This window comes from Falco cherrug, chromosome 3, assembly GCF_023634085.1.
Source record: "Falco cherrug isolate bFalChe1 chromosome 3, bFalChe1.pri, whole genome shotgun sequence".
NCBI classification, from domain to species: Eukaryota; Metazoa; Chordata; class Aves; order Falconiformes; family Falconidae; genus Falco; species Falco cherrug.
This window is the reverse complement of record NC_073699.1, coordinates 104,380,175-104,407,508: the sequence shown is the minus strand read 5'-3', so window position 1 is coordinate 104,407,508 and position 27,334 is coordinate 104,380,175. Positions and strand designations below refer to the sequence as shown.

The 27,334-nt window shown below is 57.7% G+C and overlaps 2 protein-coding genes across 2 annotated transcripts; both read right to left on the bottom strand.

Moving 5' to 3' along the window:
* Positions 1-179: 179 nt before the first annotated feature.
* On the bottom strand, positions 180-12,690 carry LOC129735593 (transmembrane protease serine 9-like). Its single transcript, XM_055704826.1, has 12 exons — positions 12,650-12,690; positions 10,695-10,786; positions 10,069-10,267; positions 9,542-9,807; positions 9,110-9,255; positions 8,423-8,640; positions 5,312-5,403; positions 4,686-4,884; positions 4,159-4,424; positions 3,727-3,872; positions 3,030-3,257; positions 180-272 (listed from the first exon to the last, which is right to left on the bottom strand). The coding sequence occupies exons 1-12, from the start codon at positions 12,688-12,690 to the stop codon at positions 180-182; spliced, it is 1,986 nt and encodes a 661-aa protein (XP_055560801.1).
* A 994-nt stretch (positions 12,691-13,684) lies between these two features.
* LOC129735592 (transmembrane protease serine 9-like) lies at positions 13,685-23,454 on the bottom strand (the record flags this gene model as incomplete). The annotated part of the gene is made up of 12 exons (XM_055704825.1): positions 23,414-23,454; positions 21,460-21,551; positions 20,834-21,032; positions 20,286-20,572; positions 19,875-20,020; positions 19,067-19,405; positions 16,368-16,421; positions 16,094-16,167; positions 15,452-15,652; positions 14,916-15,190; positions 14,493-14,638; positions 13,685-14,023 (listed from the first exon to the last, which is right to left on the bottom strand). Coding segments are annotated over exons 1-12 (2,193 nt in total), but the record flags the coding sequence as incomplete, so codon positions are not given.
* Between the last annotated feature and the right edge of the window lie 3,880 nt (positions 23,455-27,334).

Below are 27,334 nucleotides of genomic sequence, written 5' to 3'. Positions count from 1 at the left end.
GGGGCTGGGCGTGGTGGCCTCTGCGGGGAGGGGGGGCAACAGGAGGGGTTCCAAGCAGGACGGGAGGCAGGAGCTGGCATCGCTCAGCCCCCACAGAGCCCCGTGGAATGCTCCCTTTGCGCGATGAGGGTGGGCAGGCCCCGTGGCAGGCAGCAGCGCCTGGCTCCCGGCTCTGCCTGCTAACAGCTCACAGGAAAAACCAAGCGTGGCGGCGCTACCTCTTTGCGAAGGTCACTGCCGCCCTGCTCTCGGCAGCCCTTTGCCACCTGCTCCTGCCCAATAAAGAGACACACAACAGAGAACGCAACCACTAGAGGCAGCACGCGCCTGCTTGGCTCTTGAAGAGACACTCTTTTGATGGTCGTGGCAGGCAAGCAGTGACGGGCAAGCCAAATAAGCCAAGCCTAGCCCAGCAGTGCCAACCTTCCTGCACGCAGCACAGGGAAAGGCACACGCAGCACAGTCCTCACTGGCTATGTCAGCCACAGCAACGCCCTCTGGCAGGCTTCGTGTCCCTGCTCTCTCTGGGTTGGATTGTGGTTCTGGACCAACACTGAAGAGGGCAGCTGTGGCACCTGCTATGCACGGCCGAGGACATACAATCAGAACGCCAAAAAGGCGCCTTCGAAGTCCAATGCTGTAAAACAGACATTAGAATCCCCTGTCGCTGTTGAGAAAGTGGGAGGATTAGGCAGCACCGGGTGTTGGTCAATCGCTATTTGATTAACAGCCCTTAGATGTTGTACTACATGCTGCTCCTGGGCATGTGGCTTTGCAACAACCCCTGTTTTAGGCAATTATGACTTCTAGGCTCCAGTCCGAGCCAGGATTCCAACTTCGTAGGATACTGGTTTTGTCTTAGCGGCTTCGCTCCCGGTTTCAATTCCACACTTGCTGGTGCTGCTGGGCTGAGCAACCCCCTGGCCCAAGGCAGCTGCTGCCGTGTGGACACAAGCTCTGCCACCTAGGAGGGTCCCAGTGTGCAGGGCTTTTCGGATGGCAGCAAGGCGGTCACAGGCCATGACGCTCAGAAGTAAAGACTCTGCACGGAGATAGTTCAAGCTGAAAATCATTCGGTAAATATGCAGACCTTGCAACTGGTGCTTCAGCACTTGTGTTTAACAGACTGACTAACAAGGACACTACGGTCTGCACGTGTCGATACCGATCGACTAGCTACGTTGTAAGCAAGAACTATGTTGTCTGCAAGATGTACGAGCCGGGAAGAGAACCAGTACAACCTGGCTCTGCGCTTGCTGGTGTGGACTCCTCAGCACTGCGCGCCAAAGGGAAAAGTACATCCTGAGGAAGGGTGCGAGCCTTCCTCCCAGAGAGCCCAGCCCAGGACCAGCAGGTGTCAATGCACCCGCGCCAGAGTGAGGAGGCTTATGATACTGAGTTCCTGGACCGAATGGTAATAACCCCGCCTTTTCTTGGGAATTTTAATGAATATGTATGCTTCTGTGTAATAGGGATCTGCTTACTTAAGCCCTGGGTGTGCAAGTGAGGAGGAGCGATCCCCCTTGCAGCCGGAGCCCCGATAAACATACCTGCTTGATAACCCTCCTTGAGATGTAGAGTTTGATTCCGCACGTCAGCACCAATCAAGAAGGCTACAAAGACCTGTGCAGCACATGCCGAGTAGGAGATGGCCCCGTGTCCTGGTTTCAGCTGGCATGGAGTTAACTTTCTTCTTCGTAGCTAGTGAAGTGCTGTGTTTTGGCTATGATGTGAGAACAATGTTGGTAGCCGCACTGATGTTTTCGGTTGTTGCTGCCTAGCGTTTCTGCTAAGTCAAGGCCTTTTTGGTTTCTTGGGCCTTGCCAGCCAGAGTGCTGGAGGGGCACAAGAGACTGGGCAGGGACACAGCCAGGTCAGCTGACCTGAACCAGCCACAGAGGTATTCCATCCCGTGGGACGTCATGCTTGGTATAGAAACTTGGAGGGTTAGCTGGTGGGGGGATTCTTGCTCAGGGACTGGCTGGGCATCGGTCAGCGGGTGGTGAGCAGTTGTACTGGGCATCATTTCCTTTTTTTCCTTCTCCCTTCCTTTTGATTTTACCCTTTTCCCCCACCTTTCCATCCTAATTGTTATTGTTGTTCTTCTTCTTGGTATTGTTACTGTTGTTCTTCACTCTTTCTTCTGTTTAAATTATTACATTGTTCTTATCTCAACCCTCCACTTTTACATTGCTTTCTGATTCTCCTCCCCACCCCTCCGGGTGGGGGGGAGTGCGCAAGTGGCTGCGTGGCGTTTGGTTGCCGGTAGTGTTTGGTTGCCGGCCGGGGTTAAACCGCGACACAGGATGGAAATGAAGTCTGTGGCATATGTGGGGCTCGAAGGCAAGCTCCTTCCCCAAATCCTCAGTGCAACCCTTGGGTCTTTCCAGACGCGTCTGTCCTGGGTCACGAGAGTCCAGTTTCAAGGTCACTTGTGGCTCATCCACAAGCGCAGCGGGATCCCACCAGGAGCTGGCCAAAGACGTTCTGTGTTTCCAGCTCCTTTCCCCAAGCCCTCCAGCCCGTGATGACCTGTGTTCCCTTCCTCCAGTGCAGCCTCCCCCTCCTCCCTGAGCAGGCCCACTTTCAGCCCTTTGCAGGGACTCTTTCCCTTTGTGCCCGCCTTGTCTGCCTGCAGCCTGCCTCGCTTGGCAGGTGCCGGGCGTGGACGTCCTTGCCTCGCACAGGAGACTGACTTGAGCTGAAGCCTGGTTTGCTGTGAGCACCGAAACATTTTATTTCAAGCACGTGGTCAGCCTCATCAGGTGTGTGCGTCCCGAGGCACGGGCGCAGGGCAGAGCAGCCCTTTGACGCTGAGGTGGCCTTTGCATCGGCAGGCATTGCCCCAAAGGAAACGGTGGTGGCACACTGCAGCCTGCCCTGCGTGCCGTTTGTCCTGCTGCTCACACCGTTTTTCCCCTTAGGTACTGCAGGAGCTCCTGCAGCCGGCTAAAGAAGTCCAGCAGCTTCTGGACTGGAAATGGGCAGGAGCCGCCCGACTGCGCTGCTGTGGGCCTTGGCCTCGGAACGGGGCTTGACGTGGTGACAAAATGACCCCAAGCGCGTGCTGTTGGAGTAGCCCTCACTGCTGGGCGCAGGCCCATCTGTAGCAGGATCCAGTCGTAGAAGTGCTGAGTGGAGGTGTAGACTCCGGGCTGCCTGGCTCGGGCACAGCCTCTCCCCCAGCTGGTGACCCCAACAAGCCAGAAGTAGTCTGCACTGCTGTCTTGGCACACGAGAGGCCCACCGCTGTCCCCCTGCAGAGGAGGAGAGAGGACAAAGGGGTTGTTGGGTGGCCACCGTCAGCACGGGGGTTGGCTCCTTCTCTCTGACGGCACCTGCCGGAGCTGTGTTCCCTGCAGAGCGAGGCTGTGTCGAGCGAGCCTTGCCTGGGAAGGGGTGGTGGGCTTGTAAGGTGGGGCTGGCTCTCCTCACTGCACGGTGATGGTGGGTGTGTGGAAGAGAGCTGTGGCAGGCTTGGGATGGGGAGCCGTGGGCTGCCAGGAACACTAGGAGGGCTTTCTGGGCAGAGTGCCATGCCTCTGGGACAAGAGGGGCACTGGGCAGGGGCCTGCCGATGGGGAAGGGGGTATAAGCCCCCCCGGCGGTGGGGACCTGAAGTGGGAGGGGCACTGGCCAGGCCAAGCACATGCCGGGCCATGTTGGCGTAGTTGCGTGTGGCGGGGCTGCCTGTGCTACGGGGCTTGGCTCGTAGCACGCTCCTACCTGGCAGGTGTCAATGCCGCCCTGCGGATAGCCAGCACAGACGTTGTGCGTGTGGATGGCCCCTCTGTACCACCGGCTGCTGTTACAGACGTTGACATCAATGAGGCGGACCTGGGCCTCCTGCAGCACATCCGTTGATCGTCCAGCTGCGAGCACAGGAAGGAATTAGCAAGCAGCAGCTCACTGGCACTTCTCCTCCCCTGCCTGGCGGAATCCCTTGCCTCGCCCGCGCTTGGCTTTGCATCCTGAGAGGCGTTATAGCGGCATTTGCCTTCCGCCTTGCTCTGGGGAAAGGGCTCAGGCCCATCTCTCAAGAGGCATACGTCCCCGCAGGCTGACTCGGGCTCTGGCCTCTGCTGTCAGGAAGCCCAAGCAATGGCCCCGAGCGTGCCAAGCTTGCGCTCGGCACACGAGTACTTCCGCGGTACTCACATCTTGCAGTCGTGGCACCCCAGCCGCTGATGTAGCAGTTTTTCAGCTGCGAGACTCTCAGCGAGGCATCGGGCACGCAGGCAAGCTGAACGTAGGCGTTGCACTGCACAGGCTGGTCCAGCTCCAGCAAGGCAATGTCGTTCCTCTGCGTGATGTTACTGTAGCCTTGGTGAAGGAGCAGCCGCTTGATGTTGCGCACCTGGGCCTCAGGGCCCAGCTGAGTCAGCCGCGTGGCACCGATCACCACGCGCCACATGGTGATGTAGCTGGAAGGCAAATGGGGAGAGGACTCAGAGGGAGCACAGCCACGTGCTGCAGCAGCCCAGCCGTTGCCCTGCCTTCCGCTTGACGAGGGAGAGAGGAGAGCAGCGCTCGGGAGGGTGTGACTGGCCTCGCGTGCCTTAGGCTCAAGGAGCACCCAGGCCCTGGGTGTCCTGCGAAGAAAGGGGGCGGGAGTAGCCCGTGCTGCTGCGCACGGGGCAAGCGCTAGTGTTGTGGGGCTATGCGTGTTCCCGGTGGCGCCTTACCTGGCCTCGATGAAGCAGTGGGCTGCTGTCAGGACCCACTGTGCGCTGATGAGGGAGCCTCCGCAGGTATGACCCGTGCCCGCTTGCCAGGGATTCTGGATGCTGACGATCCAGGGCCAGGCCCCTGCCTGGGCATCTGTGCCACCCACGACGCGCGACATGCCGTACTGAAAAGCCATGGGCCGGAGCCCGCAGGTCCCTCTGTAAAGAGAAACTCCTTAGTGTCCTGCTGGATGGCTGGCGCCCCTACGGCTCACAGTCAGCCGTCTTCCCTCCCCACAAGGCGCTGCCTGGCCAGCAGGGCTGGGGAAGCCTGTGGGGCACGTGTGTGTCCACACCCTGCCTCTTTCTGCTTTAGCCCCGTAGGTGAGTACTGCCAACAGCCTGCGTGCTGGCAAGGAAATGAGCCTCCCACACTGGCTGCCCTCCAGCCAAGCCCACAAGGGCTTGCCCAAGCTCCCTCCCAGAGCCTCGGGCCACTTACCCACAGCTGTCCCATGTGCCGTACGCAGGACAGCACATGGCCAGCAGGATGAGGAGGAGGCGCAGCAAATCCATCCCTGCCAGTGACACGTGGCAGCTGCAAGGAGGAGGGCTTGTCACCGCCAGTGCAGCCGCCAACATACTGCCCCCCGAACTCGCGGTGCCCAGGATGCCCTTGGCCCCGGGGGTGATGTCACAGAGTGGCTGGTTGCCACGGGGCTGGGCGTGGTGGCCTCTGCGGGGAGGGGGGGCAACAGGAGGGGTTCCAAGCAGGACGGGAGGCAGGAGCTGGGATCGCACAGCCCCCACAGAGCCCCGTGGAATGCTCCCTTTGCGCGATGAGGGTGGGCAGGCCCCGTGGCAGGCAGCAGCGCCTGGCTCCCGGCTCTGCCTGCTAACAGCTCACAGGAAAAACCAAGCGTGGCGGCGCTACCTCTTTGCGAAGGTCACTGCCGCCCTGCTCTCGGCAGCCCTTTGCCACCTGCTCCTGCCCAATAAAGAGACACACAACAGAGAACGCAACCACTAGAGGCAGCACGCGCATGCTTGGCTCTTGAAGAGACACTCTCTTGATGGTCGTGGCAGGCAAGCAGTGACGGGCAAGCCAAATAAGCCAAGCCTAGCCCAGCAGTGCCAACCTTCCTGCACGCAGCACAGGGAAAGGCACACGCAGCACAGTCCTCACTGGCTATGTCAGCCACAGCAACGCCCTCTGGCAGGCTTCGTGTCCCTGCTCTCTCTGGGTTGGATTGTGGTTCTGGACCAACACTGAAGAGGGCAGCTGTGGCACCTGCTATGCACGGCCGAGGACATACAATCAGAACGCCAAAAAGGCGCCTTCGAAGTCCAATGCTGTAAAACAGACATTAGAATCCCCTGTCGCTGTTAAGAAAGTGGGAGGATTAGGCAGCACCGGGTGTTGGTCAATCGCTATTTCATTAACAGCCCTTAGATGTTGTACTACATGCTGCTCCTGGGCATGTGGCTTTGCAACAACCCCTGTTTTAGGCAATTATGACTTCTAGGCTCCAGTCCGAGCCAGGATTCCAACGTCATAGGATACTGGTTTTGTCTTAGCGGCTTCGCTCCCGGTTTCAATTCCACACTTGCTGGTGCTGCTGGGCTGAGCAACCCCCTGGCCCAAGGCAGCTGCTGCCGTGTGGACACAAGCTCTGCCACCTAGGAGGGTCCCAGTGTGCAGGGCTTTTCGGATGGCAGCAAGGCGGTCACAGGCCATGACGCTCAGAAGTAAAGACTCTGCACGGAGATAGTTCAAGCTGAAAATCATTCGGTAAATATGCAGACCTTGCAACTGGTGCTTCAGCACTTGTGTTTAACAGACTGACTAACAAGGACACTACGGTCTGCACGTGTCGATACCGATCGACTAGCTACGTTGTAAGCAAGAACTATGTTGTCTGCAAGATGTACGAGCCGGGAAGAGAACCAGTACAACCTGGCTCTGCGCTTGCTGGTGTGGACTCCTCAGCACTGCGCGCCAAAGGGAAAAGTACATCCTGAGGAAGGGTGCGAGCCTTCCTCCCAGAGAGCCCAGCCCAGGACCAGCAGGTGTCAATGCACCCGCGCCAGAGTGAGGAGGCTTATGATACTGAGTTCCTGGACCGAATGGTAATAACCCCACCTTTTCTTGGGAATTTTAATGAATATGTATGCTTCTGTGTAATAGGGATCTGCTTACTTAAGCCCTGGGTGTGCAAGTGAGGAGGAGCGATCCCCCTTGCAGCCGGAGCCCCGATAAACATACCTGCTTGATAACCCTCCTTGAGATGTAGAGTTTGATTCCGCACGTCAGCACCAATCAAGAAGGCTACAAAGACCTGTGCAGCACATGCCGAGTAGGAGATGGCCCCGTGTCCTGGTTTCAGCTGGCATGGAGTTAACTTTCTTCTTCGTAGCTAGTGAAGTGCTGTGTTTTGGCTATGATGTGAGAACAATGTTGGTAGCCGCACTGATGTTTTCGGTTGTTGCTGCCTAGCGTTTCTGCTAAGTCAAGGCCTTTTTGGTTTCTTGGGCCTTGCCAGCCAGAGTGCTGGAGGGGCACAAGAGACTGGGAAGGGACACAGCCAGGTCAGCTGACCTGAACCAGCCACAGAGGTATTCCATCCCGTGGGACGTCATGCTTGGTATAGAAACTTGGAGGGTTAGCTGGTGGGGGGATTCTTGCTCAGGGACTGGCTGGGCATCGGTCAGCGGGTGGTGAGCAGTTGTACTGGGCATCATTTCCTTTTTTTCCTTCTCCCTTCCTTTTGATTTTACCCTTTTCCCCCACCTTTCCATCCTAATTGTTATTGTTGTTCTTCTTCTTGGTATTGTTACTGTTGTTCTTCACTCTTTCTTCTGTTTAAATTATTACATTGTTCTTATCTCAACCCTCCACTTGTACATTGCTTTCTAATTCCCCTCCCCACCCCTCCGGGTGCGGGGGAGTGCGCAAGTGGCTGCGTGGCGTTTGGTTGCCGGTAGTATTTGGTTGCCGGCTGGGGTTAAACCGCGACACAGGATGGAAATGAAGTCTGTGGCATATGTGGGGCTCGAAGGCAAGCTCCTTCCCCAAATCCTCAGTGCAACCCTTGGGTCTTTCCAGACGCGTCTGTCCTGGGTCACGAGAGTCCAGTTTCAAGGTCACTTGTGGCTCATCCACAAGCGCAGCGGGATCCCACCAGGAGCTGGCCAAAGACGTTCTGTGTTTCCAGCTCCTTTCCCCAAGCCCTCCAGCCCGTGATGACCTGTGCTCCCTTCCTCCAGTGCAGCCTCCCCCTCCTCCCTGAGCAGGCCCACTTTCAGCCCTTTGCAGGGACTCTTTCCCTTTGTGCCCGCCTTGTCTGCCTGCAGCCTGCCTCGCTTGGCAGGTGCCGGGCGTGGACGTCCTTGCCTCGCACAGGAGACTGACTTGAGCTGAAGCCTGGTTTGCTGTGAGCACCGAAACATTTTATTTCAAGCACGTGGTCAGCCTCATCAGGTGTGTGCGTCCCGAGGCACGGGCGCAGGGCAGAGCAGCCCTTTGACGCTGAGGTGGCCTTTGCATCGGCAGGCATTGCCCCAAAGGAAACGGTGGTGGCACACTGCAGCCTGCCCTGCGTGCCGTTTGTCCTGCTGCTCACACCGTTTTTCCCCTTAGGTACTGCAGGAGCTCCTGCAGCCGGCTAAAGAAGTCCAGCAGCTTCTGGACTGGAAATGGGCAGGAGCCGCCCGACTGCGCTGCTGTGGGCCTTGGCCTCGGAACGGGGCTTGACGTGGTGACAAAATGACCCCAAGCGCGTGCTGTTGGAGTAGCCCTCACTGCTGGGCGCAGGCCCATCTGTAGCAGGATCCAGTCGTAGAAGTGCTGAGTGGAGGTGTAGACTCCGGGCTGCCTGGCTCGGGCACAGCCTCTCCCCCAGCTGGTGACCCCAACAAGCCAGAAGTAGTCTGCACTGCTGTCTTGGCACACGAGAGGCCCACCGCTGTCCCCCTGCAGAGGAGGAGAGAGGACAAAGGGGTTGTTGGGTGGCCACCGTCAGCACGGGGGTTGGCTCCTTCTCTCTGACGGCACCTGCCGGAGCTGTGTTCCCTGCAGAGCGAGGCTGTGTCGAGCGAGCCTTGCCTGGGAAGGGGTGGTGGGCTTGTAAGGTGGGGCTGGCTCTCCTCACTGCACGGTGATGGTGGGTGTGTGGAAGAGAGCTGTGGCAGGCTTGGGATGGGGAGCCGTGGGCTGCCAGGAACACTAGGAGGGCTTTCTGGGCAGAGAGCCATGCCTCTGGGACAAGAGGGGCACTGGGCAGGGGCCTGCCGATGGGGAAGGGGGTATAAGCCCCCCCGGCGGTGGGGACCTGAAGTGGGAGGGGCACTGGCCAGGCCAAGCACATGCCGGGCCATGTTGGCGTAGTTGCGTGTGGCGGGGCTGCCTGTGCTACGGGGCTTGGCTCGTAGCACGCTCCTACCTGGCAGGTGTCAATGCCGCCCTGCGGATAGCCAGCACAGACGTTGTGCGTGTGGATGGCCCCTCTGTACCACCGGCTGCTGTTACAGACGTTGACATCAATGAGGCGGACCTGGGCCTCCTGCAGCACATCCGTTGATCGTCCAGCTGCGAGCACAGGAAGGAATTAGCAAGCAGCAGCTCACTGGCACTTCTCCTCCCCTGCCTGGCGGAATCCCTTGCCTCGCCCGCGCTTGGCTTTGCATCCTGAGAGGCGTTATAGCGGCATTTGCCTTCCGCCTTGCTCTGGGGAAAGGGCTCAGGCCCATCTCTCAAGAGGCATACGTCCCCGCAGGCTGACTCGGGCTCTGGCCTCTGCTGTCAGGAAGCCCAAGCAATGGCCCCGAGCGTGCCAAGCTTGCGCTCGGCACACGAGTACTTCCGTGGTACTCACATCTTGCAGTCGTGGCACCCCAGCCGCTGATGTAGCAGTTTTTCAGCTGCGAGACTCTCAGCGAGGCATCGGGCACGCAGGCAAGCTGAACGTAGGCGTTGCACTGCACAGGCTGGTCCAGCTCCAGCAAGGCAATGTCGTTCCTCTGCGTGATGTTACTGTAGCTTTGGTGAAGGAGCAGCCGCTTGATGTTGCGCACCTGGGCCTCAGGGCCCAGCTGAGTCAGCCGCGTGGCACCGATCACCACGCGCCACATGGTGATGTAGCTGGAAGGCAAATGGGGAGAGGACTCAGAGGGAGCACAGCCACGTGCTGCAGCAGCCCAGCCGTTGCCCTGCCTTCCGCTTGACGAGGGAGAGAGGAGAGCAGCGCTCGGGAGGGTGTGACTGGCCTCGCGTGCCTTAGGCTCAAGGAGCACCCAGGCCCTGGGTGTCCTGCGAGGAAACGGGGCGGGAGTAGCCCGTGCTGCTGCGCACGGGGCAAGCGCTAGTGTTGTGGGGCTATGCGTGTTCCCGGTGGCGCCTTACCTGGCCTCGATGAAGCAGTGGGCTGCTGTCAGGACCCACTGTGCGCTGATGAGGGAGCCTCCGCAGGTATGACCCGTGCCCGCTTGCCAGGGATTCTGGATGCTGACGATCCAGGGCCAGGCCCCTGCCTGGGCATCTGTGCCACCCACGACGCGCGACATGCCGTACTGAAAAGCCATGGGCCGGAGCCCGCAGGTCCCTCTGTAAAGAGAAACTCCTTAGTGTCCTGCTGGATGGCTGGCGCCCCTACGGCTCACGGTCAGCCGTCTTCCCTCCCCACAAGGCGCTGCCTGGCCAGCAGGGCTGGGGAAGCCTGTGGGGCACGTGTGTGTCCACACCCTGCCTCTTTCTGCTTTAGCCCCATAGGTGAGTACTGCCAACAGCCTGCGTGCTGGCAAGGAAATGAGCCTCCCACACTGGCTGCCCTCCAGCCAAGCCCACAAGGGCTTGCCCAAGCTCCCTCCCAGAGCCTCGGGCCACTTACCCACAGCTGTCCCATGTGCCGTACGCAGGACAGCACATGGCCAGCAGGATGAGGAGGAGGCGCAGCAAATCCATCCCTGCCAGTGACACGTGGCAGCTGCAAGGAGGAGGGCTTGTCACCGCCAGTGCAGCCGCCAACATACTGCCCCCCGAACTCGCGTTGCTCAGGATGCCCTTGGCCCCGGGGGTGATGTCACAGAGTGGCTGGTTGCCACGGGGCTGGGCGTGGTGGCCTCTGCGGGGAGGGGGGGCAACAGGAGGGGTTCCAAGCAGGACGGGAGGCAGGAGCTGGGATCGCACAGCCCCCACAGAGCCCCGTGGAATGCTCCCTTTGCGCGATGAGGGTGGGCAGGCCCCGTGGCAGGCAGCAGCGCCTGGCTCCCGGCTCTGCCTGCTAACAGCTCACAGGAAAAACCAAGCGTGGCGGCGCTACCTCTTTGCGAAGGTCACTGCCGCCCTGCTCTCGGCAGCCCTTTGCCACCTCCTCCTGCCCAATAAAGAGACACACAACAGAGAACGCAACCACTAGAGGCAGCACGCGCATGCTTGGCTCTTGAAGAGACACTCTCTTGATGGTCGCTGCAGGCAAGCAGTGACGGGCAAGCCAAATAAGCCAAGCCTAGCCCAGCAGTGCCAACCTTCCTGCACGCAGCACAGGGAAAGGCACACGCAGCACAGTCCTCACTGGCTATGTCAGCCACAGCAACGCCCTCTGGCAGGCTTCGTGTCCCTGCTCTCTCTGGGTTGGATTGTGGTTCTGGACCAACACTGAAGAGGGCAGCTGTGGCACCTGCTATGCACGGCCGAGGACATACAATCAGAACGCCAAAAAGGCGCCTTCGAAGTCCAATGCTGTAAAACAGACATTAGAATCCCCTGTCGCTGTTGAGAAAGTGGGAGGATTAGGCAGCACCGGGTGTTGGTCAATCGCTATTTCATTAACAGCCCTTAGATGTTGTACTACATGCTGCTCCTGGGCATGTGGCTTTGCAACAACCCCTGTTTTAGGCAATTATGACTTCTAGGCTCCAGTCCGAGCCAGGATTCCAACGTCATAGGATACTGGTTTTGTCTTAGCGGCTTCGCTCCCGGTTTCAATTCCACACTTGCTGGTGCTGCTGGGCTGAGCAACCCCCTGGCCCAAGGCAGCTGCTGCCGTGTGGACACAAGCTCTGCCACCTAGGAGGGTCCCAGTGTGCAGGGCTTTTCGGATGGCAGCAAGGCGGTCACAGGCCATGACGCTCAGAAGTAAAGACTCTGCACGGAGATAGTTCAAGCTGAAAATCATTCGGTAAATATACAGACCTTGCAACTGGTGCTTCAGCACTTGTGTTTAACAGACTGACTAACAAGGACACTACGGTCTGCACGTGTCGATACCAATCGACTAGCTACTTTGTAAGCAAGAACTATGTTGTCTGCAAGATGTACGAGCCGGGAAGAGAACCAGTACAACCTGGCTCTGCGCTTGCTGGTGTGGACTCCTCAGCACTGCGCACCAAAGGGAAAAGTACATCCTGAGGAAGGGTGCGAGCCTTCCTCCCAGAGAGCCCAGCCCAGGACCAGCAGGTGTCAATGCACCCGCGCCAGAGTGAGGAGGCTTATGATACTGAGTTCCTGGACCGAATGGTAATAACCCCGCCTTTTCTTGGGAATTTTAATGAATATGTATGCTTCTGTGTAATAGGGATCTGCTTACTTAAGCCCTGGGTGTGCAAGTGAGGAGGAGCGATCCCCCTTGCAGCCGGAGCCCCGATAAACATACCTGCTTGATAACCCTCCTTGAGTTGTAGAGTTTGATTCCGCACGTCAGCACCAATCAAGAAGGCTACAAAGACCTGTGCAGCACATGCCGAGTAGGAGATGGCCCCGTGTCCTGGTTTCAGCTGGCATGGAGTTAACTTTCTTCTTCGTAGCTAGTGAAGTGCTGTGTTTTGGCTATGATGTGAGAACAATGTTGGTAGCCGCACTGATGTTTTCGGTTGTTGCTGCCTAGCGTTTCTGCTAAGTCAAGGCCTTTTTGGTTTCTTGGGCCTTGCCAGCCAGAGTGCTGGAGGGGCACAAGAGACTGGGAAGGGACACAGCCAGGTCAGCTGACCTGAACCAGCCACAGAGGTATTCCATCCCGTGGGACATCATGCTTGGTATAGAAACTTGGAGGGTTAGCTGGTGGGGGGATTCTTGCTCAGGGACTGGCTGGGCATCGGTCAGCGGGTGGTGAGCAGTTGTACTGGGCATCATTTCCTTTTTTTCCTTCTCCCTTCCTTTTGATTTTACCCTTTTCCCCCACCTTTCCATCCTAATTGTTATTGTTGTTCTTCTTCTTGGTATTGTTACTGTTGTTCTTCACTCTTTCTTCTGTTTAAATTATTACATTGTTCTTATCTCAACCCTCCACTTTTACATTGCTTTCTGATTCCCCTCCCCACCCCTCCGGGTGCGGGGGAGTGCGCAAGTGGCTGCGTGGCGTTTGGTTGCCGGTAGTGTTTGGTTGCCGGCTGGGGTTAAACCGCGACACAGGATGGAAATGAAGTCTGTGGCATATGTGGGGCTCGAAGGCAAGCTCCTTCCCCAAATCCTCAGTGCAACCCTTGGGTCTTTCCAGACACGTCTGTCCTGGGTCACGAGAGTCCAGTTTCAAGGTCACTTGTGGCTCATCCACAAGCGCAGCGGGATCCCACCAGGAGCTGGCCAAAGACGTTCTGTGTTTCCAGCTCCTTTCCCCAAGCCCTCCAGCCCGTGATGACCTGTGTTCCCTTCCTCCAGTGCAGCCTCCCCCTCCTCCCTGAGCAGGCCCACTTTCAGCCCTTTGCAGGGACTCTTTCCCTTTGTGCCCGCCTTGTCTGCCTGCAGCCTGCCTCGCTTGGCAGGTGCCGGGCGTGGACGTCCTTGCCTCGCACAGGAGACTGACTTGAGCTGAAGCCTGGTTTGCTGTGAGCACCGAAACATTTTATTTCAAGCACGTGGTCAGCCTCATCAGGTGTGTGCGTCCCGAGGCACGGGCGCAGGGCAGAGCAGCCCTTTGACGCTGAGGTGGCCTTTGCATCGGCAGGCATTGCCCCAAAGGAAACGGTGGTGGCACACTGCAGCCTGCCCTGCGTGCCGTTTGTCCTGCTGCTCACACCGTTTTTCCCCTTAGGTACTGCAGGAGCTCCTGCAGCCGGCTAAAGAAGTCCAGCAGCTTCTGGACTGGAAATGGGCAGGAGCCGCCCGACTGCGCTGCTGTGGGCCTTGGCCTCGGAACGGGGCTTGACGTGGTGACAAAATGACCCCAAGCGCGTGCTGTTGGAGTAGCCCTCACTGCTGGGCGCAGGCCCATCTGTAGCAGGATCCAGTCGTAGAAGTGCTGAGTGGAGGTGTAGACTCCGGGCTGCCTGGCTCGGGCACAGCCTCTCCCCCAGCTGGTGACCCCAACAAGCCAGAAGTAGTCTGCACTGCTGTCTTGGCACACGAGAGGCCCACCGCTGTCCCCCTGCAGAGGAGGAGAGAGGACAAAGGGGTTGTTGGGTGGCCACCGTCAGCACGGGGGTTGGCTCCTTCTCTCTGACGGCACCTGCCGGAGCTGTGTTCCCTGCAGAGCGAGGCTGTGTCGAGCGAGCCTTGCCTGGGAAGGGGTGGTGGGCTTGTAAGGTGGGGCTGGCTCTCCTCACTGCACGGTGATGGTGGGTGTGTGGAAGAGAGCTGTGGCAGGCTTGGGATGGGGAGCCGTGGGCTGCCAGGAACACTAGGAGGGCTTTCTGGGCAGAGAGCCATGCCTCTGGGACAAGAGGGGCACTGGGCAGGGGCCTGCCGATGGGGAAGGGGGTATAAGCCCCCCCGGCGGTGGGGACCTGAAGTGGGAGGGGCACTGGCCAGGCCAAGCACATGCCGGGCCATGTTGGCGTAGTTGCGTGTGGCGGGGCTGCCTGTGCTACGGGGCTTGGCTCGTAGCACGCTCCTACCTGGCAGGTGTCAATGCCGCCCTGCGGATAGCCAGCACAGACGTTGTGCGTGTGGATGGCCCCTCTGTACCACCGGCTGCTGTTACAGACGTTGACATCAATGAGGCGGACCTGGGCCTCCTGCAGCACATCCGTTGATCGTCCAGCTGCGAGCACAGGAAGGAATTAGCAAGCAGCAGCTCACTGGCACTTCTCCTCCCCTGCCTGGCGGAATCCCTTGCCTCGCCCGCGCTTGGCTTTGCATCCTGAGAGGCGTTATAGCGGCATTTGCCTTCCGCCTTGCTCTGGGGAAAGGGCTCAGGCCCATCTCTCAAGAGGCATACGTCCCCGCAGGCTGACTCGGGCTCTGGCCTCTGCTGTCAGGAAGCCCAAGCAATGGCCCCGAGCGTGCCAAGCTTGCGCTCGGCACACGAGTACTTCCGCGGTACTCACATCTTGCAGTCGTGGCACCCCAGCCGCTGATGTAGCAGTTTTTCAGCTGCGAGACTCTCAGCGAGGCATCGGGCACGCAGGCAAGCTGAACGTAGGCGTTGCACTGCACAGGCTGGTCCAGCTCCAGCAAGGCAATGTCGTTCCTCTGCGTGATGTTACTGTAGCCTTGGTGAAGGAGCAGCCGCTTGATGTTGCGCACCTGGGCCTCAGGGCCCAGCTGAGTCAGCCGCGTGGCACCGATCACCACGCGCCACATGGTGATGTAGCTGGAAGGCAAATGGGGAGAGGACTCAGAGGGAGCACAGCCACGTGCTGCAGCAGCCCAGCCGTTGCCCTGCCTTCCGCTTGACGAGGGAGAGAGGAGAGCAGCGCTCGGGAGGGTGTGACTGGCCTCGCGTGCCTTAGGCTCAAGGAGCACCCAGGCCCTGGGTGTCCTGCGAGGAAACGGGGCGGGAGTAGCCCGTGCTGCTGCGCACGGGGCAAGCGCTAGTGTTGTGGGGCTATGCGCGTTCCCAGTGGCGCCTTACCTGGCCTCGATGAAGCAGTGGGCTGCTGTCAGGACCCACTGTGCGCTGATGAGGGAGCCTCCGCAGGTATGACCCGTGCCCGCTTGCCAGGGATTCTGGATGCTGACGATCCAGGGCCAGGCCCCTGCCTGGGCATCTGTGCCACCCACGACGCGCGACATGCCGTACTGAAAAGCCATGGGCCGGAGCCCGCAGGTCCCTCTGTAAAGAGAAACTCCTTAGTGTCCTGCTGGATGGCTGGCGCCCCTACGGCTCACGGTCAGCCGTCTTCCCTCCCCACAAGGCGCTGCCTGGCCAGCAGGGCTGGGGAAGCCTGTGGGGCACGTGTGTGTCCACACCCTGCCTCTTTCTGCTTTAGCCCCGTAGGTGAGTACTGCCAACAGCCTGCGTGCTGGCAAGGAAATGAGCCTCCCACACTGGCTGCCCTCCAGCCAAGCCCACAAGGGCTTGCCCAAGCTCCCTCCCAGAGCCTCGGGCCACTTACCCACAGCTGTCCCATGTGCCGTACGCAGGACAGCACATGGCCAGCAGGATGAGGAGGAGGCGCAGCAAATCCATCCCTGCCAGTGACACGTGGCAGCTGCAAGGAGGAGGGCTTGTCACCGCCAGTGCAGCCGCCAACATACTGCCCCCCGAACTCACGTTGCCCAGGATGCCCTTGGCCCCGGGGGTGATGTCACAGAGTGGCTGGTTGCCACGGGGCTGGGCGTGGTGGCCTCTGCGGGGAGGGGGGGCAACAGGAGGGGTTCCAAGCAGGACGGGAGGCAGGAGCTGGGATCGCACAGCCCCCACAGAGCCCCGTGGAATGCTCCCTTTGCGCGATGAGGGTGGGCAGGCCCCGTGGCAGGCAGCAGCGCCTGGCTCCCGGCTCTGCCTGCTAACAGCTCACAGGAAAAACCAAGCGTGGCGGCGCTACCTCTTTGCGAAGGTCACTGCCGCCCTGCTCTCGGCAGCCCTTTGCCACCTCCTCCTGCCCAATAAAGAGACACACAACAGAGAACGCAACCACTAGAGGCAGCACGCGCGTGCTTGGCTCTTGAAGAGACACTCTTTTGATGGTCGTGGCAGGCAAGCAGTTACGGGCAAGCCAAATAAGCCAAGCCTAGCCCAGCAGTGCCAACCTTCCTGCACGCAGCACAGGGAAAGGCACACGCAGCACAGTCCTCACTGGCTATGTCAGCCACAGCAACGCCCTCTGGCAGGCTTCGTGTCCCTGCTCTCTCTGGGTTGGATTGTGGTTCTGGACCAACACTGAAGAGGGCAGCTGTGGCACCTGCTATGCACGGCCGAGGACATACAATCAGAACGCCAAAAAGGCGCCTTCGAAGTCCAATGCTGTAAAACAGACATTAGAATCCCCTGTCGCTGTTAAGAAAGTGGGAGGATTAGGCAGCACCGGGTGTTGGTCAATCGCTATTTCATTAACAGCCCTTAGATGTTGTACTACATGCTGCTCCTGGGCATGTGGCTTTGCAACAACCCCTGTTTTAGGCAATTATGACTTCTAGGCTCCAGTCCGAGCCAGGATTCCAACGTCATAGGATACTGGTTTTGTCTTAGCGGCTTCGCTCCCGGTTTCAATTCCACACTTGCTGGTGCTGCTGGGCTGAGCAACCCCCTGGCCCAAGGCAGCTGCTGCCGTGTGGACACAAGCTCTGCCACCTAGGAGGGTCCCAGTGTGCAGGGCTTTTCGGATGGCAGCAAGGCGGTCACAGGCCATGACGCTCAGAAGTAAAGACTCTGCACGGAGATAGTTCAAGCTGAAAATCATTCGGTAAATATGCAGACCTTGCAACTGGTGCTTCAGCACTTGTGTTTAACAGACTGACTAACAAGGACACTACGGTCTGCACGTGTCGATACCGATCGACTAGCTACGTTGTAAGCAAGAACTATGTTGTCTGCAAGATGTACGAGCCGGGAAGAGAACCAGTACAACCTGGCTCTGCGCTTGCTGGTGTGGACTCCTCAGCACTGCGCGCCAAAGGGAAAAGTACATCCTGAGGAAGGGTGCGAGCCTTCCTCCCAGAGAGCCCAGCCCAGGACCAGCAGGTGTCAATGCACCCGCGCCAGAGTGAGGAGGCTTATGATACCGAGTTCCTGGACCGAATGGTAATAACCCCACCTTTTCTTGGGAATCTAATGAATATGTATGCTTCTGTGTAATAGGGATCTGCTTACTTAAGCCCTGGGTGTGCATGTGAGGAGGAGCGATCCCCCTTGCAGCCGGAGCCCCGATAAACATACCTGCTTGATAACCCTCCTTGAGATGTAGAGTTTGATTCCGCACGTCAGCACCAATCAAGAAGGCTACAAAGACCTGTGCAGCACATGCCGAGTAGGAGATGGCCCCGTGTCCTGGTTTCAGCTGGCATGGAGTTAACTTTCTTCTTCGTAGCTAGTGAAGTGCTGTGTTTTGGCTATGATGTGAGAACAATGTTGGTAGCCGCACTGATGTTTTCGGTTGTTGCTGCCTAGCGTTTCTGCTAAGTCAAGGCCTTTTTGGTTTCTTGGGCCTTGCCAGCCAGAGTGCTGGAGGGGCACAAGAGACTGGGAAGGGACACAGCCAGGTCAGCTGACCTGAACCAGCCACAGAGGTATTCCATCCCGTGGGACGTCATGCTTGGTATAGAAACTTGGAGGGTTAGCTGGTGGGGGGATTCTTGCTCAGGGACTGGCTGGGCATCGGTCAGCGGGTGGTGAGCAGTTGTACTGGGCATCATTTCCTTTTTTTCCTTCTCCCTTCCTTTTGATTTTACCCTTTTCCCCCACCTTTCCATCCTAATTGTTATTGTTGTTCTTCTTCTTGGTATTGTTACTGTTGTTCTTCACTCTTTCTTCTGTTTAAATTATTACATTGTTCTTATCTCAACCCTCCACTTTTACATTGCTTTCTGATTCTCCTCCCCACCCCTCCGGGTGCGGGGGAGTGCGCAAGTGGCTGCGTGGCGTTTGGTTGCCGGTAGTGTTTGGTTGCCGGCTGGGGTTAAACCGCGACACAGGATGGAAATGAAGTCTGTGGCATATGTGGGGCTCGAAGGCAAGCTCCTTCCCCAAATCCTCAGTGCAACCCTTGGGTCTTTCCAGACACGTCTGTCCTGGGTCACGAGAGTCCAGTTTCAAGGTCACTTGTGGCTCATCCACAAGCGCAGCGGGATCCCACCAGGAGCTGGCCAAAGACGTTCTGTGTTTCCAGCTCCTTTCCCCAAGCCCTCCAGCCCGTGATGACCTGTGTTCCCTTCCTCCAGTGCAGCCTCCCCCTCCTCCCTGAGCAGGCCCACTTTCAGCCCTTTGCAGGGACTCTTTCCCTTTGTGCCCGCCTTGTCTGCCTGCAGCCTGCCTCGCTTGGCAGGTGCCGGGCGTGGACGTCCTTGCCTCGCACAGGAGACTGACTTGAGCTGAAGCCTGGTTTGCTGTGAGCACCGAAACATTTTATTTCAAGCACGTGGTCAGCCTCATCAGGTGTGTGCGTCCCGAGGCACGGGCGCAGGGCAGAGCAGCCCTTTGACGCTGAGGTGGCCTTTGCATCGGCAGGCATTGCCCCAAAGGAAACGGTGGTGGCACACTGCAGCCTGCCCTGCGTGCCGTTTGTCCTGCTGCTCACACCGTTTTTCCCCTTAGGTACTGCAGGAGCTCCTGCAGCCGGCTAAAGAAGTCCAGCAGCTTCTGGACTGGAAATGGGCAGGAGCCGCCCGACTGCGCTGCTGTGGGCCTTGGCCTCGGAACGGGGCTTGACGTGGTGACAAAATGACCCCAAGCGCGTGCTGTTGGAGTAGCCCTCACTGCTGGGCGCAGGCCCATCTGTAGCAGGATCCAGTCGTAGAAGTGCTGAGTGGAGGTGTAGACTCCGGGCTGCCTGGCTCGGGCACAGCCTCTCCCCCAGCTGGTGACCCCAACAAGCCAGAAGTAGTCTGCACTGCTGTCTTGGCACACGAGAGGCCCACCGCTGTCCCCCTGCAGAGGAGGAGAGAGGACAAAGGGGTTGTTGGGTGGCCACCGTCAGCACGGGGGTTGGCTCCTTCTCTCTGACGGCACCTGCCGGAGCTGTGTTCCCTGCAGAGCGAGGCTGTGTCGAGCGAGCCTTGCCTGGGAAGGGGTGGTGGGCTTGTAAGGTGGGGCTGGCTCTCCTCACTGCACGGTGATGGTGGGTGTGTGGAAGAGAGCTGTGGCAGGCTTGGGATGGGGAGCCGTGGGCTGCCAGGAACACTAGGAGGGCTTTCTGGGCAGAGTGCCATGCCTCTGGGACAAGAGGGGCACTGGGCAGGGGCCTGCCGATGGGGAAGGGGGTATAAGCCCCCCCGGCGGTGGGGACCTGAAGTGGGAGGGGCACTGGCCAGGCCAAGCACATGCCGGGCCATGTTGGCGTAGTTGCGTGTGGCGGGGCTGCCTGTGCTACGGGGCTTGGCTCGTAGCACGCTCCTACCTGGCAGGTGTCAATGCCGCCCTGCGGATAGCCAGCACAGACGTTGTGCGTGTGGATGGCCCCTCTGTACCACCGGCTGCTGTTACAGATGTTGACATCAATGAGGCGGACCTGGGCCTCCTGCAGCACATCCGTTGATCGTCCAGCTGCGAGCACAGGAAGGAATTAGCAAGCAGCAGCTCACTGGCACTTCTCCTCCCCTGCCTGGCGGAATCCCTTGCCTCGCCCGCGCTTGGCTTTGCATCCTGAGAGGCGTTATAGCGGCATTTGCCTTCCGCCTTGCTCTGGGGAAAGGGCTCAGGCCCATCTCTCAAGAGGCATACGTCCCCGCAGGCTGACTCGGGCTCTGGCCTCTGCTGTCAGGAAGCCCAAGCAATGGCCCCGAGCGTGCCAAGCTTGCGCTCGGCACACGAGTACTTCCGCGGTACTCACATCTTGCAGTCGTGGCACCCCAGCCGCTGATGTAGCAGTTTTTCAGCTGCGAGACTCTCAGCGAGGCATCGGGCACGCAGGCAAGCTGAACGTAGGCGTTGCACTGCACAGGCTGGTCCAGCTCCAGCAAGGCAATGTCGTTCCTCTGCGTGATGTTACTGTAGCCTTGGTGAAGGAGCAGCCGCTTGATGTTGCGCACCTGGGCCTCAGGGCCCAGCTGAGTCAGCCGCGTGGCACCGATCACCACGCGCCACATGGTGATGTAGCTGGAAGGCAAATGGGGAGAGGACTCAGAGGGAGCACAGCCACGTGCTGCAGCAGCCCAGCCGTTGCCCTGCCTTCCGCTTGACGAGGGAGAGAGGAGAGCAGCGCTCGGGAGGGTGTGACTGGCCTCGCGTGCCTTAGGCTCAAGGAGCACCCAGGCCCTGGGTGTCCTGCGAGGAAACGGGGCGGGAGTAGCCCGTGCTGCTGCGCACGGGGCAAGCGCTAGTGTTGTGGGGCTATGCGCGTTCCCAGTGGCGCCTTACCTGGCCTCGATGAAGCAGTGGGCTGCTGTCAGGACCCACTGTGCGCTGATGAGGGAGCCTCCGCAGGTATGACCCGTGCCCGCTTGCCAGGGATTCTGGATGCTGACGATCCAGGGCCAGGCCCCTGCCTGGGCATCTGTGCCACCCACGACGCGCGACATGCCGTACTGAAAAGCCATGGGCCGGAGCCCGCAGGTCCCTCTGTAAAGAGAAACTCCTTAGTGTCCTGCTGGATGGCTGGCGCCCCTACGGCTCACGGTCAGCCGTCTTCCCTCCCCACAAGGCGCTGCCTGGCCAGCAGGGCTGGGGAAGCCTGTGGGGCACGTGTGTGTCCACACCCTGCCTCTTTCTGCTTTAGCCCCGTAGGTGAGTACTGCCAACAGCCTGCGTGCTGGCAAGGAAATGAGCCTCCCACACTGGCTGCCCTCCAGCCAAGCCCACAAGGGCTTGCCCAAGCTCCCTCCCAGAGCCTCGGGCCACTTACCCACAGCTGTCCCATGTGCCGTACGCAGGACAGCACATGGCCAGCAGGATGAGGAGGAGGCGCAGCAAATCCATCCCTGCCAGTGACACGTGGCAGCTGCAAGGAGGAGGGCTTGTCACCGCCAGTGCAGCCGCCAACATACTGCCCCCCGAACTCACGTTGCCCAGGATGCCCTTGGCCCCGGGGGTGATGTCACAGAGTGGCTGGTTGCCACGGGGCTGGGCGTGGTGGCCTCTGCGGGGAGGGGGGGCAACAGGAGGGGTTCCAAGCAGGACGGGAGGCAGGAGCTGGGATCGCACAGCCCCCACAGAGCCCCGTGGAATGCTCCCTTTGCACGATGAGGGTGGGCAGGCCCCGTGGCAGGCAGCAGCGCCTGGCTCCCGGCTCTGCCTGCTAACAGCTCACAGGAAAAACCAAGCGTGGCGGCGCTACCTCTTTGCGAAGGTCACTGCCGCCCTGCTCTCGGCAGCCCTTTGCCACCTGCTCCTGCCCAATAAAGAGACACACAACAGAGAACGCAACCACTAGAGGCAGCACGCGCGTGCTTGGCTCTTGAAGAGACACTCTCTTGATGGTCGTGGCAGGCAAGCAGTGACGGGCAAGCCAAATAAGCCAAGCCTAGCCCAGCAGTGCCAACCTTCCTGCACGCAGCACAGGGAAAGGCACACGCAGCACAGTCCTCACTGGCTATGTCAGCCACAGCAACGCCCTCTGGCAGGCTTCGTGTCCCTGCTCTCTCTGGGTTGGATTGTGGTTCTGGACCAACACTGAAGAGGGCAGCTGTGGCACCTGCTATGCACGGCCGAGGACATACAATCAGAACGCCAAAAAGGCGCCTTCGAAGTCCAATGCTGTAAAACAGACATTAGAATCCCCTGTCGCTGTTAAGAAAGTGGGAGGATTAGGCAGCACCGGGTGTTGGTCAATCGCTATTTGATTAACAGCCCTTAGATGTTGTACTACATGCTGCTCCTGGGCATGTGGCTTTGCAACAACCCCTGTTTTAGGCAATTATGACTTCTAGGCTCCAGTCCGAGCCAGGATTCCAACTTCGTAGGATACTGGTTTTGTCTTAGCGGCTTCGCTCCCGGTTTCAATTCCACACTTGCTGGTGCTGCTGGGCTGAGCAACCCCCTGGCCCAAGGCAGCTGCTGCCGTGTGGACACAAGCTCTGCCACCTAGGAGGGTCCCAGTGTGCAGGGCTTTTCGGATGGCAGCAAGGCGGTCACAGGCCATGACGCTCAGAAGTAAAGACTCTGCACGGAGATAGTTCAAGCTGAAAATCATTCGGTAAATATGCAGACCTTGCAACTGGTGCTTCAGCACTTGTGTTTAACAGACTGACTAACAAGGACACTACGGTCTGCACGTGTCGATACCGATCGACTAGCTACGTTGTAAGCAAGAACTATGTTGTCTGCAAGATGTACGAGCCGGGAAGAGAACCAGTACAACCTGGCTCTGCGCTTGCTGGTGTGGACTCCTCAGCACTGCGCGCCAAAGGGAAAAGTACATCCTGAGGAAGGGTGCGAGCCTTCCTCCCAGAGAGCCCAGCCCAGGACCAGCAGGTGTCAATGCACCCGCGCCAGAGTGAGGAGGCTTATGATACCGAGTTCCTGGACCGAATGGTAATAACCCCACCTTTTCTTGGGAATCTAATGAATATGTATGCTTCTGTGTAATAGGGATCTGCTTACTTAAGCCCTGGGTGTGCATGTGAGGAGGAGCGATCCCCCTTGCAGCCGGAGCCCCGATAAACATACCTGCTTGATAACCCTCCTTGAGATGTAGAGTTTGATTCCGCACGTCAGCACCAATCAAGAAGGCTACAAAGACCTGTGCAGCACATGCCGAGTAGGAGATGGCCCCGTGTCCTGGTTTCAGCTGGCATGGAGTTAACTTTCTTCTTCGTAGCTAGTGAAGTGCTGTGTTTTGGCTATGATGTGAGAACAATGTTGGTAGCCGCACTGATGTTTTTGGTTGTTGCTGCCTAGCGTTTCTGCTAAGTCAAGGCCTTTTTGGTTTCTTGGGCCTTGCCAGCCAGAGTGCTGGAGGGGCACAAGAGACTGGGAAGGGACACAGCCAGGTCAGCTGACCTGAACCAGCCACAGAGGTATTCCGTCCCGTGGGACGTCATGCTTGGTATAGAAACTTGGAGGGTTAGCTGGTGGGGGGATTCTTGCTCAGGGACTGGCTGGGCATCGGTCAGCGGGTGGTGAGCAGTTGTACTGGGCATCATTTCCTTTTTTTCCTTCTCCCTTCCTTTTGATTTTACCCTTTTCCGCCACCTTTCCATCCTAATCGCTATTGTTGTTGTTGTTATTCTTCTTCTTCTTGGTATTGTTACTGTTGTTCTTCACTCTTTCTTCTGTTTAAATTATTACATTGTTCTTATCTCAACCCTCCAGCTTTACATTGCTTTCTGATTCTCCTCCCCACCCCTCCGGGTGGGGGGGAGTGTGCAAGTGGCTGCGTGGCGTTTGGTTGCCGGTAGCGTTTGGTTGCCGGCCGGGGTTAAACCGCGACACAGGATGGAAATGAAGTCTGTGGCATATGTGGCAAAAACCCCAGATCCACTTATGGGACTTCATGCCATTTTCCTTCACGTCTACCAAAACAACACCAATTGCCATACCGTAGCAGAGTTTATGCTTCCCTTCCTAGGCCGTTTCTCCTAATCATCTGAGGTATACAAGGGCCACCAGTGATGACAAGAGTCTGTCCACTTTTTCTGTGTGAAAGGGTCACCCTCAATCTTGCTCCCGTGTCTTAATAGACACCCCGAAGGAGAACGCTGAAGAACCTCCACTCCAGTAGAATGTCCAGGTCCCATGCCACAACGTTTCAAAAGCTCATACATCCAATAGCTAAACAAAACCTGGCAAACAAAACTGAACAGAGGCAAAATCCAGCAAATAAAATCCAAGAGAGGTGCAGATTAGCAATAGCGAGTATCCGGGTTCTGCGCATCCCCGTCTATAGCATATGGATTACACAAGTTGCACTTCAAATAGCCCGGTGGGACTCTAACCCACAATGCGGTACGACATCTTTGCAAGCAGCCTCAGCATTTATGACCAATGTCGCCGTTATCCCAAAGAGCTGTCACGGAGACTCACCCGGCCAGGGAATCGCAGGGCCTCCCCACAAATACTCTGGCGTGTGCTTGGAGTCCTCACGATCCCTGTGGTCTGTCGAGGTTCTGGAAAGCGGGTCCCATCTGGGTCACCAGATTCTCTTCCCAACAATCGTAAGCGGGAAAACTCTCCCAGGCAAAGGAGAGTTTGGAAAGCTGACAGCAGTTTAATGCTGCTCTGGGCGCATGGGGGATTTTTCCTCCTAACATGCACACCCGGTTCTCGAGGGTCCACATTATATACCAGGAAGTGTTTGCATATGCAGAGGACATTGCATCTACCTTGTCCTTTACATGGGGGGATTTCGGCTGTCAGGCCCGGTAGAGCTGAATGAGGGGGGCACCTGGGAGGCTGGTCCTATCCCAGCCTGAGGGATGTGGCAGCTGCTCTTCCCATGCTTCTCTTGCTGCATTCCAAAGAGCCAGAGACACAAAGGCACACAGACACTGGCACAATGCATGTGAAGGGCAAACCGGATTGACAGGAACAGGATTGCATGTCTACCAGTGAAACAGCAGCACACGTTTGCTCCTGAGATACAAAAGCACAGCGTGTTCACAGATGCCTCACATGACAGAATGGAAATGAAGTCTGTGGCATATGTGGGGCTCGAAGGCAAGCTCCTTCCCCAAATCCTCAGTGCAACCCTTGGGTCTTTCCAGACGCGTCTGTCCTGGGTCATGAGAGTCCAGTTTCAAGGTCACTTGTGGCTCATCCACAAGCGCAGCGGGATCCCACCAGGAGCTGGCCAAAGACGTTCTGTGTTTCCAGCTCCTTTCCCCAAGCCCTCCAGCCCGTGATGACCTGTGTTCCCTTCCTCCCCCAGTGCAGCCTCCCCCTCCTCCCTGAGCAGGCCCACTTTCAGCCCTTTGCAGGGACTCTTTCCCTTTGTGCCCGCCTTGCCTGCCTGCAGCCTGCCTCGCGTGGCAGGTGCCGGGCGTGGAAGTCCTTGCCTTGCACAGGAGACTGACTTGAGCTGAAGCCTGGTTTGCTGTGAGCACCGAAACATTTTATTTCAAGCATGTGGTCAGCCTCATCAGGTGTGTGCGTCCCGAGGCACGGGCGCAGGGCAGAGCAGCCCTTTGACGCTGAGGTGGCCTATGCATCGGCAGGCATTGCCCCAAAGGAAACGGTGGTGGCACACTGCAGCCTGCCCTGCGTGCCGTTTGTCCTGCTGCTCACACCGTTTTTCCCCTTAGGTACTGCAGGAGCTCCTGCAGCCGGCTAAAGAAGTCCAGCAGCTTCTGGACTGGAAATGGGCAGGAGCCGCCCGACTGCGCTGCTGTGGGCCTTGGCCTCGGAACGGGGCTTGACGTGGTGACAAAATGACTCCAAGCGCGTGCTGTTGGAGTACGTTAGGGTTAGGGTTAGGGTTTAGGCTTAGGAATAGGCTTAGGGTTAGGATCAGAGTTAGTTTTACTATTAGGGTTACGGTTAGGTTTAGTGTTAGCTTAGGGTCAGGGTCATGGTCTGGGTCAGGGTCAGGGTCAGAGTCCGGGTCAGGGTCAGGGTTAGGGTTAGGGTTATGGTTAAGGTTAGGGTTTCAGGGTTAGGGTTATGGTTAAGGTTAGGGTTTCTTATGCTTAGAGTTAGGGTTAGGGTTTCTAAGCGTTAGTGTTAGGGTTAGAGTTAGGGTTAGGTTTAGGCTTAGGGTTAGGGTTAGGGTTACGGTTTAGAGTTAGGGTTAGGTTTATGGTCAGGATTAGCGTGAAGGTTAGGTTTAGGTTAGGGTTAGGGTAGGGTTCGGGTTAGGGTTAGGGTCAGGGTTTGGGTTAGGGTTATGGTTAGGATTAGGGTTAGGGTTACGGTTTGGGTTAGGTTTAGGTTTACATTTAGGGTTAGCGTTAGGGTTAGCATTAGTGTTAGTGTTACAGTTAGGGTTAGTGTTAGGTTTAGGGTTAGGGTTAGGAATAGGCTTAGGGTTAGGGTCAGCGTTAGTGATACGATTAGGTTTACAGATAGTATTAATGTTAGCTCTAGGGTCAGGGTCATGGTCATGGTCAGGGTCAGGGTCCGGGTCAGGATCAGGGTCAGGGTTAGGGTTATGTTTAGGGTTAGGGTTAGGATTAGGGTTAGGGTTAGGGTTAGGGTTAAGGTTAGGTTTTCTTAGAATTAGGGTTAGGGTTTCTAAGGGTTAGGGTTAGGGTTAGGGTTAGGGTTAGGGTTAGGGTTACGGTTTAGAGTTAGGGTTAGGTTTAGGGTCAGGATTAGGGTTAGGGTAGGGTTTGGATTAGGGTTAGGGTCAGGGTTTGGGTTAGGGTTATGGTTAGGATTAGGGTTAGTGTTACGGTTTGGGTTAGGTTTAGGTTTATGTTTAGGGTTAGGGTTAGGATTAGCATTAGGATTAGTGTTAGGGCAGGGTTCTGGTTAGGGTTTAGGGTCAGGATTAGGATTAGGGTTAGGGTTAGGGTTAGGTTTGCGGTTAGGGTTAGGGTTTCTTAGGGTTATTTATAGGGTTAAAATAAGGCTTAGGTTTCAGCTTATGTTTAGGGTTAGGGTTAGGGTTAGAGTTGGGGTTAGGCTTACAGTTTAGGTTAGGGTTTAGGGTTAGGGTTTGGGTTAGGGTTAGGGTTAGGGTTAGGGTTAGGTTAGGGTTTAGGGTTAGGGTTTAGGGTTAGGGTTAGACTCAGGGTTAGACTCAGGGTTAGGGTTAGGGTAAGGGTTAGGGTTAGGGTTCGGGTTAGGGTTAGGGTTTGGGTTAGGGGTTAGGAGATAGGGTTACGCTTATGGTTTAGGGTTAGGGTTAGGGTTAGACTCAGGGTTAGGGTTAGACTCATTTTAGGGTTAGGGTTAGGGTTAAGGTTAGGGTTATGGTTTGGGTTAGATGCTTCTTAGGGTTAGATTTAGGGTTAGGGTTAGGGTTAGGGTTAGGGTTAGGGT